This window comes from Vanessa tameamea, chromosome 13 (genome assembly GCF_037043105.1).
Source record: "Vanessa tameamea isolate UH-Manoa-2023 chromosome 13, ilVanTame1 primary haplotype, whole genome shotgun sequence".
In the NCBI taxonomy this organism is placed as follows: Eukaryota; Metazoa; Arthropoda; class Insecta; order Lepidoptera; family Nymphalidae; genus Vanessa; species Vanessa tameamea.
The window spans coordinates 8177359-8188083 of NC_087321.1; the positions used below are offsets into that span (position 1 = coordinate 8177359).

General features: G+C 38.1%; 2 protein-coding genes across 3 annotated transcripts; one reads left to right on the forward strand and one right to left on the reverse strand.

Moving 5' to 3' along the window:
• The first annotated feature begins 60 nt into the window (after window positions 1–60).
• Window positions 61–1846, forward strand: LOC113403295 (ADP-ribose pyrophosphatase, mitochondrial). The gene is made up of 4 exons (XM_026643795.2): window positions 61–374; window positions 459–675; window positions 1312–1460; window positions 1533–1846. Exons 1-4 carry the CDS (start codon window positions 185–187, stop codon window positions 1811–1813), a joined length of 837 nt encoding a protein of 278 aa, XP_026499580.1. The 5' UTR covers window positions 61–184; the 3' UTR covers window positions 1814–1846.
• Window positions 1835–10415, reverse strand: Ebo (ellipsoid body open). Of its 2 annotated transcripts, XM_026643781.2 has the most exons (21): window positions 10248–10415; window positions 9899–10108; window positions 9636–9830; window positions 9261–9432; window positions 9051–9180; window positions 8819–8957; window positions 8298–8461; window positions 8056–8179; window positions 7901–7983; window positions 7718–7826; window positions 7444–7536; window positions 7125–7275; window positions 6850–7015; window positions 6410–6536; window positions 5239–5379; window positions 4767–4982; window positions 4189–4370; window positions 3921–4100; window positions 3652–3844; window positions 3319–3540; window positions 1835–3118 (listed from the first exon to the last, which is right to left on the reverse strand). In XM_026643781.2, the coding sequence occupies exons 1-21, from the start codon at window positions 10248–10250 to the stop codon at window positions 3020–3022; spliced, it is 3099 nt and encodes a 1032-aa protein (XP_026499566.1). In that variant the 5' UTR covers window positions 10251–10415; the 3' UTR covers window positions 1835–3019. The 2 variants fall into 2 exon arrangements, with proteins under 2 accessions (XP_026499566.1, XP_064072685.1); XM_064216615.1 differs by having other exon boundaries at window positions 3652–4100.
• Window positions 10416–10725: the final 310 nt, after the last annotated feature.

Consider the following 10725-nt stretch of genomic DNA (forward strand, 5'->3'; position numbering starts at 1 on the left):
TCAAATTGCAATCGTGAATAATAACACTTGTCACAGTGGCATATTTACAATAACATACCAACAGAAAGAAGTCATCACGATTAAGTATTATCTACAGTATTAACTGTAAATTATTGCTAGTTGTTTGTTTTTTAAATTATTCACAAAAAATAATTTTTTAATTGTTATATTAAAAAAAATACTCATGCTAAAAAACGTTCTCGCTATGCCTCTTCATTTAAAATGCCGGTCTCCCCTATATCCTCGTTCAACTGTACAAAGATTTCCAGTTCCTGATGATAAAGTTGCTTGGAATACAGAATTTATAGAGTACAAACCACCTACTTATACATCTCCATCAATACAGGGTCAACCATGGGCGGATCCAGAAATTGGTATACTTTTTTTTATTGAATAAAAATATTGTCTTTTATTTCATGCTCTTTTCCCATTTTCATATAGTTGTCTTATATTTTAAGGTAGAGCAAATTTCAGCCCAAAGTGGAATACATTAGATGGAAAAGTAAACAGAGAAAGTTACATGGGTTTATATAATATAGTGAATGGCTATCCACTAAATCCAGTTGGTCGTACTGGTATTTGTGGAAGAGGTGTATTAGGACGTTGGGGTCCTAACCATGCAGCAGATCCTGTTGTTACACGATGGAAAAACACTGCAAAAGATATAGATAAAAAGTACCCACTTTGTAATTTAAAAGATAATCTTCAAAACATGATATAAAAAATTTAATATTCAATTTTGAATATACTTTACGCTTTGAGTATGAATAGCAAAATCTAGCAATTCTGTAGCTTTAACTCTTGGTAATCAGAACAGAAACAATATACAGATGTTGATTGTTCTATATAACAAATATGGCTTTTGCATAATATTATTGGTATTAGTGAAGTTAAGCTTATACTGTCTTATAACTAAAACAAAATATTTTTTAAAAAATAATTATTTTTCAAATAGCAGATTGTGCTTTATATTTTACTCAAAAGAGTTCTTTTGGACCATAAGCACCAGGCCATCAAATTAATCAATCAATAAGTCCTTTAATTTTACATATTTCATTTTACACAGTAACTTCTGTGTGTATCTGTCAGAGATATCCAGTCTTAGTAATGCCTACTGTCTGTCATCTCTTCTTTAGTTAAGACAAGTTTGAATTACATCTGCTATACTCTGTTCCTGGTACTGTCTCTTCGATACTAGTTTATAATTTGATATTTATAAACTTAGCCATTATGTCATTTTATATATTTTACATCACTTTTTAAGTTTAACCTTACCCTTTTAAGATTTAACATGCATGTGAAACTTTTCAGACCTATTCTTCAATTTATAGCAATTAAGCGAAGAGATACTGGGGAATGGGCATTACCTGGAGGAATGGTAGACCCTGGTGAAAAAGTGGGAGCCACTGCCATTAGAGAATTTCAAGAAGAAGCTTTGAATTCATTAGAAGCATCTGAATGTATGTTGAAATAGTTTCTATATTTGTATAAAAGTTTTACTTTTGTTGAATAATAAATTATTAATATTATAGGTGAAAAACAAGTTATGAAAGAAAAATTGGATAATTTCTTTAGTAGTGGCATTGAAATATATAGTGGCTATGTTGATGATCCAAGAAATACTGACAATGCCTGGATGGAAACAGTGGCTTATAATTTCCATGATGAAAGTGGTTCTATAGTGAGTTCACTAAACCTGCAAGCTGGTGATGATGCTGTTGGTGTACAATGGGTAGACATTACAAGTGACATAAATCTGTATGCAAGCCATAAGGATATAGTCAATAGAGTACTAATAAAACATACATCTTAAATTTTATAATACAATAAAACATTTTTGAAGGAACCTTATCTTTATTGCTTCAACCATTTACTTTCAACTTTTGTACAGTAAATAGTGAACTCATAAAACTTACAAATAATAATAAACACAGTTACTGCACTCTTCATAATATGAATATATAAAACATACATAAAATATTATATTACAGGCTTCAATATAATAACAAATTCATTCAATTCACCTTAGTCATTTATGTGGGACTTATAGAAACTCCAAAATAGGGTAAAGGTTATTAAATAAACTTGGTCCCGTATTCTCTAACGTTTGAAATATCTAAAAAATATCAAACTAGCGACTAGCCCGATTTAACACGGGTACGATTGAGTTATTTTAAAAATAGTATCAAAAACCTTCACGCTTTTTTCAACCTTCTAGAAAAACACTATCATCGTAATTACCCAAACTACATATACAATTTTTTACCTGTATTTTTATTTTCGTCAACTTTAAATATTCGTATTGAGTGTTTCGATAAAAATAAAAGTATACGTCATAACATAAAAAACCATACTATCAGAATGACCATTTAAATAAATCTGAAAAAAATATTTATTACTTTTGTTTTTGTTGTTATTGTGATGAGGATATATACCAATGGATCTTCATTAATTGGTTTATTTAAAATTATTACAATGCAATTTTATTTTAAATAATATATCATTACCACTTGAGGCAGATTTCTGAAAACATATATACTTTATTATGTTATTTGTCTAAGTTAAAATGGGCATTCTATTAGATGATTGAGCGCATCATCAATAACCTATGAGAAACTACATTTTATTTAAAAAAATATGGGAAAACATTCAAAATTAAAATATACTACTAAAACCAAGTAGTATTTATTATTCGTCTTCTATGACTAGTAAACTAAAAATAACACAACATTGTCTGAACTATAAATTCGTCTTTTATCAGATTTAAAAACAAAATCTAACTGCATAATGTTTAAACTCAGTTAAATAAAGCTGTAAATGCACCTAACGTAATGTACACAAAAAGTAGTTGTAACTACTTTTTTTATAAAAATGAATCAAATTAATTACGAGGGTGTAATTATGAGATGGTATTTAGTTTTTTTTTTTGTATAAAATTGATTTCTAAAGTACCAGTGGCCTAATCCCTAGCTGGTCTGTATCACAGCACCAATAGTTCACTGAGACCCATTGAAGTTCACTAGAGACCCATTTCATTACATGTAAGTGATTGATATGCTCGATAGCAGTTAACATCATTCATCAATCGCAAGATGTTTTGAGTAAACGTGGGTAGATCCTGAAAACAAACAATGTTTCATATAAAATCTTGAGGTACAGCTTTGGGTGTCGCGTCAAAAATTTTCAACCGGTTTAGTTATAAGTAGTTATAAGTGATCGAGTGATAACCGGTTATTAGTCCTCTTAAAATTTTGGTGTGTCTTAAATTGACATTTTATACTAATTTAGTATCAAGGATCTATGGAAATGTAACAATACCGTATCTGGCGGGAACTCCCCGAGGCGCTGCGGGTCGAGGCCGGGCAGCGACTGCAGGAAGTGCGGCAGGAAACCATGACGGAAGACGGCGAAGTCCACTGCCGCCATCGCGTGCACGGCTCCCAGCGCCTCGTCGCGCAGCAGGGCTCGAGCGCCGCCCTCCGCCAGCCCCGACAACAGCACTGACAGGAACTCGCACATGAACTCGCTTCGGAATATCGCCTGCCACAGACCGCAGAAAGGTAAACCGACAAAATTAGTAATTATTATAAAATAAATGAAACACATACGAACAGGATCAGATCTACATGAAAAGTTCGATCGGTCAGACACCTTGTGATAGAGCTTCCACTTGGCGTTGAGCGTGTCGATGGTGGCGAGCGCTCCGCGTAGCAGCTCGATGTCGTGCGCGAGCAGCGCGCGCCCCACCGCCGCCAGCGCGCCGCGCAGCTCGCTCGTGCGCCGCGCGCCCTCCTCCCCCTCGCACGAGTGCGGGAAGAAGTAACGCCAGCGATGGATGAGCACGCTGTGGGACATCACGAGTTAGACGCTCGAATGAGGGCTTGCTGCTCTCGGCTCGCGGTCGACAGCGGCGCTCGTACCTGGCGAGCAGGCGGTGCGCGGCGCGGGCGAGCGCGGGTGCGGGGTCTGCGCGCGGCAGCACGTGCGTGTGCAGCAGCTGCAGCACCGCACGCACGCGCACTCCACCGCCGCCGGCCTCCACGCCCAGTCGCACACACTCCACCAGGCGCTCCAGGCTGCCCGAGCCGTCACCGGAGTCCCTAGCAAAGCAAATAGTACAATTACGTTTGCCTTATCGTTTTGTGAGCTATCGTTTTTCGTAGCTATTAATTGGAATTGGCGCCTCACCTCTGCGCTACCTCGAGAAAGACGTCGATAGCGGTGTACGCGAAAGCCCCGAGCTGCGGTAACAGCGCCGTGAAGAGCGCGAGGAAGAAATCCGTGATGTCAGTCTCTGCGGTCGCGTAGGCCGGCTCGCACAGCATCCGCAACGCGCTCTCCGCCGCCGATGACACGCCCTCCGCTATTATCTGAGTGTTGCATTAGCATGATCGGTTAATAAGGTAATATTTTATTCGTATTGACGTTGCACGAACTCAACGTTTTGCAAAGAATAATGTAAAGGAAATCACAAAAATAATTACAATCATAATTATACTTTGGGAAAATGAGAGCTCTATAGATGGAATTAAATTTATAAAATGTGTAAACGTGTCATTAGAATACTGAACACTTCATGACTGGAGATTTTTAATATAAAATAATATTAGAAATTAGATAGAACCATCTTATTTTCTGACACTAACTGAAAAAACATGCCCACTCTGAACAAAACTTTAAAAATTAGCATTAAACTTAACTAAATAAAAACAAAAAATATTGTAATGTGTAATGAATAAAGCGGAGACGGAATGTGGTAGCTTTACTTTTTTAGCGGCAGTCGGCGCTGCAGCAAATGCGTGGAGTAGCGCAGTCAGCGGCGGTAGCGCGGCGGCGGGCCCGGCTACCGGCAGCGCAGCCGACCAGGAAGCAAGCAGCGCGCGCGCCGCCTCCTGGCCGCCCACCGCACCGCCGGTCGCGCTGCCGGTCGAGCCGCGCGCCAGCGCCAGCGACACCAGCGCCTCGCGGACTACGCCGGCGGTCTGTGGCACAAGATAGAATGCGATTAACTCATTAAACCTGTTAAAAACACGATTACCTTTGATTCTCTAAATGTCGATTTGACCTTGAACTTTAAGTCAAAACCAACGAAATATAGATTGGCTACAACCCCGAATATCTGGAATTATGCCTCTAGTACGCAACATATATCGCTTTTAAATCTATTTTAATACTTACGTTTATATCTTATACTATTACATATAACCGCGACAAAAATACTATAAATATATTAACTACCTTCGGCTCCAAGTAATGCAAAGATCGTTGCGCGTGATTATATAAATCGCTCAACATAACCATCGGATCGTTTGCGAACTTGACGTTTTTCGACAGACTGAGCAGGAGATGAGCCGCCGCGTGACACAGTAGAGGGGGCTCCTGAGTAAAGTAATTTATTTATTTAATTATTTATTCATCAACCTTATCACTAACATTACAGGTACTTATAACCTAATGCGTTAGTGAGGCATTTATCTAATTAGAATATAATTACAAAAATAAAAGACCTGAGATACATATTTAAACTAAATTAAAATTAAAAATATAACAATAAAACAAGACAAAAATAAAAAAGACATTAAAAAAATAATTAGCCTATTCGAGCTTATAACATAATATAAATAAAATAATTCTTGCGAGTTCACTGAACTGACTCGAAAAAATAGTACGAATCGCTCGCGTGAGAGGCGTTTTGGCCAGTAGGTTGGTCCTGGCCGTTGGCACTGACCGCAGCGGCGGCCGCCGCCGTCTCCACACGTTGCGGTCCGGAACATAAAAACTCAAGCACCGTAATACTCCAGGATTGTGCTCCTTGCCACGGAGTAATTTAATTAAATACACTATAAGTGCAAACTCTCGCTGCACTTTAACTGATTGTACCCGACCATACCCAGCACGAACAATGTTGGGTAAATAAGCGGGTACAAAGGATATACCCCATACAGCCTCCAGTACAAGTGGCGCGTGAACTTGTTCTGTAGGCGCTCCAGCATGAGAGACTACTTGGCTTCATGAGGAGCCCATATGAGAAAACCATACTCCAAGTGACTCCTAACTAGTGCGTCGTAAATTAATACCCTTACCGTTGTTATATTCGTAAAGCCCTGCGACTGCCTAAGTACAAAGCCTAGGTTTCTGTACGCTTTCTTGCATATATTTATAATATGCTCGCGAAACGTGAGCTCTGGAGTGAGGTGGATCCCCAGATCACGCACCTGTGTTACACGTTTCATGGGTGTTACCTCTGCTTTGTACTCATAGCAGATAGGGCTTCGCGAACGTGTAAGGATATTACCGAGCATTTGGATATATTGAAGCATAGCTTAATAAATAAATAAAGTCACGGTAACGATAAAGACACAAATAAATAAATATTGAAGCCAAGTTATATCGATAAAGCAGCGGTTACTGGCGCGTCGTGCGGCACGAGGAAGGGCAGCGCGCTGGCCAGCAGCCCCTGCATGGTGGGCGGCGCCGCGCGCACCTCGCCCGCGTAGCAGCACCACGCGCCCATGCACGCGAACATCTCCGCGTGCCTGCGGGGCCGACCATCACCTTTATATGTACTTACACACGGAGCATGTTTACGATTTAATTTCGATTTGCTGTAACACTTTTGATATAGTAAGAATAAGAAAGCGATAAAAAACGACGTCGTCCATCACGGCCCCATATTTTCGTATGTGAATAGGCTTCAGAGCGAGATAGGTAACTTTCAAAATTTTATACAGAGCACATTGATATAAATGTTCCTAGAACTAGGGACAGACTAAATGTTTTTTTGTCTTATGTCGGATTAGAATAAAGATTGGAATATTAGCAGAAGTACAATTAAAAGTGAGTACAAACAGTATAACGTGCGCACGCGCGAGCGCCGGCGAGGGGTGTGCGCGGTGCGGCCGCGTCAGTGCTGCGCCCGCCAGCGCGCTCGCACAGCGCTCCACCAGCGCCGCGCCCGCCGTCTGCGCACGCGTCGCTCCGCCCGCTCCACCGCCCGTTGCGCCGCTCTCAGGTTCTGATTCGCAACAGACGAACGAATTACAACCATATAAAACTCGACGCTTTTAAGTATGACTCCTGCGTAATGAAGTAACACGAATCGTAGTCCAGTGGCGCCGACTCACCGGCGAGCAGCGCGGGCGCGAGACGGCCCAGAAGACGCGTTAGCGTGGCGAGGTCGAGCAGCGCGGCCAGCAGTCGCTCGGCCTCCCCGCCCGCGCCGCCGCGCCCCGCCGCCCGCGCATGCACGTCCGCCAGGCACTGCCACCGCTCCATCTGCGACGCGGGCGCGCACTTTAGAACTTTACTTGATAAATTTATAATGCCTTCCCACACTTGCGGAGGCAAATAAAAGCTTTATCTCCATTCAAATCATTTATTTACTGGAAATTCTACGATTTATAATCAGAGAAAATTGAATTTAAAACTACCACATCTACATACCACAGCTGTGAATACTTCTAGAGGCGCCAAGTCTGCTACTCGAGCGATGCATTCTATACAATGTTTAAGGAATGTCTGCCATTCGGTTTCGCCCTATGACAAAATACAATATCACTATTTTTATTCATGTCCAATGTCAAAAAAGACGGATAGACCTATTTATAATTAATATATGAAATAAAATAAAATCTATTTTTTTAATCCAAATAAATTATAATATGAATAAAATGAAGTTCAATTTTATCTCTCAAAAACAATATTTTTTTTAACTTACATCATCGTCGCACACATCATTGTCGAGATGCTGTAGCTGTGCTTTATTGTGCTGGAATTGTATTTTATTTAATATGCTAATCACTAAAGCTTGAAGTGCCTCCCAATATCTATAACAATAATTAAAAAATACATTTATAAAAGAGGTCGCGACTTTGTTGATTTTAAATATAATTTTACTTACTTTGGAGTGTCTTCAGGTTTTAATACATCTATAAATTGTATCCATATATCTAAGCAGCTTACAAATGTTGCACATGTCGGGACCTGAAATATAAATTATTCATTATTAATTTTTGAGCAACATTACATATAAATAATATTCATTGAATTATGTACCTGGAATGTGTACTGGAATAAATATGATAAAAATTCTATAGCATCAAACTCAGGCTCGGCCTCGAGCCTCTTAAAATGCAGGGACACAAATAACTTTAGGAACTCAGCTAACTTGTTCAGATAACTGCAAAGAAGAATATTAGCCGCCCATTACTCGAATTTGGTACAACATTAATATAAAATAAATTATGTATTCGGAATTCTTGTATTGTAGTTTTATAATAAGCGCACTGGGTTCATACTCGGGGTGCGCGCGCATCATGTGGTGCGCGTGGTGCAGGTGTCGCAGCAGGCGCAGCGCGCAATGCTGCAGGCGCAGCGCCGTGGCTGCCGACGACGGCGGCGCGTACCGCCGGTACAGTAGCTCGCACACGCCGCCTAGCCCCGCCAGCGCCGCCTCCGTGCTCTGAACACAATGTTCCACTTCACATAACGCACAGAAATATAATAGTATTAAAGACTTGCCAAAAAACAACATTTATGCTTATGTGTTATTATAGATGTATTTATAAAATTAATTAGATTTTATAAAAAATAATTATAATGGAATCTCTCTTAAATGTAAGGAAGTATAATTACATACATACAAATTACTTTAGAAAGTATCATGTTTTTGCCTAGTGGACTGCACAATTGTATTTCTATTTCACCATGTTCTGTTTAGTTGCCGGCAGAGGTCTTTAATACTACTGTAGTAATGTGTTACATAGTCACATGTCTTCTATAATCAGAGTACAATAATTTAAGCTAACACTTTTATGACCTGTGATTGTGTAGCAATACTGCCCCAATAGAACACCGTAGTAACGAGAGAAGGAGGTACGTGGGAAGACAGTGGCAACCATGAAAATAAATGCTGAAGTGTAGTCAGACATTTAACAACTATTTCCATATTCAGTGCTCTGGAAAAGTAATTGCATTAACTTCATTAAAGATACAGTTGGTTATTTAAATCTCATTATTTGTCACATCAACAATGCTTTTAAAACACTTACTTTTCGGTTGAATGTACATCATGAGCATTTGCTAATAAATCAGGTAGTGCCGAAGTTTGTGGTAAGCCACTGGTGGGCGATGGTGGGGGATTCGATTGACCTTCTTTTTGAGCATTTTTTTCCAATATAGCTGTAATAGTGTATGTTTTATTGCTTAGAATACCAATATTTTAATAATATATTCTAGTTGAAGTGTGAATGAACATTTACCACTTAGTGCTGCAAGCATTTGAGGCATGCCTTTAAGCATAAGTCGTTCTAGTTGACTCTTTCGTGCTGAGGGCAGTAACACTCCAGTATCCCGAGCTGCACCCAACTCTTCACTCGCTGCTTGAGCTAACACCAAGCCAACTATGCATTGACGACCCTCACATTTTAATAACTAAATAGAAAATAATTCAGTATTGATTATAAAATTTCACATAAAATGATATACATATTATTTCTATTTAGAATGTCTATAGATATAGTAGAGATTACTTAGACATTAGCATTTAGTTTACACATAAATATTTATGATAATAAAATTAGTATTGGGATTTTTTTTTTTAATAATCTATATAACAATCATACTCAACAATTTACCTCAACAATGTTTGTGAAGAAATCAGGATACAAGTGTGGCCAGTCGTAGCGGGCTATGGACACTAGCAGAGCAGCTAATTTATTTCTAATAAAGTACATCACATCATGTTTGTTCATAAGCTCATTCATTAAAGTTAGTCGGACTTCTGTTTTTTCATCATCTGACAATCTTATCCATTGTCGATTTATTATTTTCTGCAATAATAAGTTGTTTTAAAATACTAGCCGATACCATTAAATTATCACTAAAATTAATAACTTACCTCCAATGTTGTCAATATAAACATCAAAACATACTGATTTTGAGATTTTTGAAGAAATAACAAACAATGTTTCCATGAGTCTCTAGCATTGGAAAAGTTTTCCAACATATTTTCAATTTCTCTTTTTCTGAAATTATTTGTAGTTGGTGCAAAGAACTCCGACATCAGCATCTCCAACGAGGCCAAAGCCTCGTTTATATCAAAATCACCCTAGAAAGTTAGCAGAAAAAAATACAACAGTAAATAAAAATTAAGGTAAAGAAAAGTTGTAATAATGTCATAATATTAGCTATTTTTTTATCATTGTATTTGAATAATAATTTTTGTTTATTACAAAAAATAAACTTACCATTATTATTTAGTTCACAATTTAACGATATTTACATAATGACAAAGGCGAGATTTTTCTTGCCTGTAAGTTGTATTAGGAGTACAAGTAAATTTAATTTTAAAATTAGTTTCCTATTTATTTGTGCAAAACAATTTCTAGTTCATAACTTCATACTTCATAAAAAAACCTGCCGTAACAGATAAAATTTAGTTAAATGTCAAAGTCAATTTATTTTTTTAATTGTTTTGTCTTGGAGAAGGCACAATAAAGTTACGTCGATTTTTCCTTAGTATATAATCGTATACTTTTCGCAAAAATATAATTATTATTTCGGCTGAAGAGGAGAAAAATTATCCATATGATATACGAACAATATCCCTGTCCAACGGAGAAGACGGACGTAGTTGCGCATTGCGTAAAAGTAAACATTAATAAGCGTGATAAAATAAATGCTAATATTATTTAAATGTCTTATTTATGACTGCTTATATACACA

Excerpts from the sequence above, each read along its gene's own strand:
- LOC113403295 (XM_026643795.2), top strand. The coding sequence starts at position 185 with ATGCTAAAAAACGTTCTCGCTATGCCTCTTCATTTAAAATGCCGGTCT. Across the intron at positions 676-1,311 it reads GCAAAAGATATAGATAAAAA|ACCTATTCTTCAATTTATAG; the intron begins GTACCCACTTTG and ends GAAACTTTTCAG. Across the intron at positions 1,461-1,532 it reads TTCATTAGAAGCATCTGAAT|GTGAAAAACAAGTTATGAAA; the intron begins GTATGTTGAAAT and ends TTAATATTATAG.
- Ebo (XM_064216615.1), bottom strand. Across the intron at positions 8,958-9,050 it reads GATGTACATTCAACCGAAAA|AGCACTGAATATGGAAATAG; the intron begins GTAAGTGTTTTA and ends TTACTTTTCCAG. Across the intron at positions 4,101-4,188 it reads TTTCTCGAGGTAGCGCAGAG|GGACTCCGGTGACGGCTCGG; the intron begins GTGAGGCGCCAA and ends TTGCTTTGCTAG.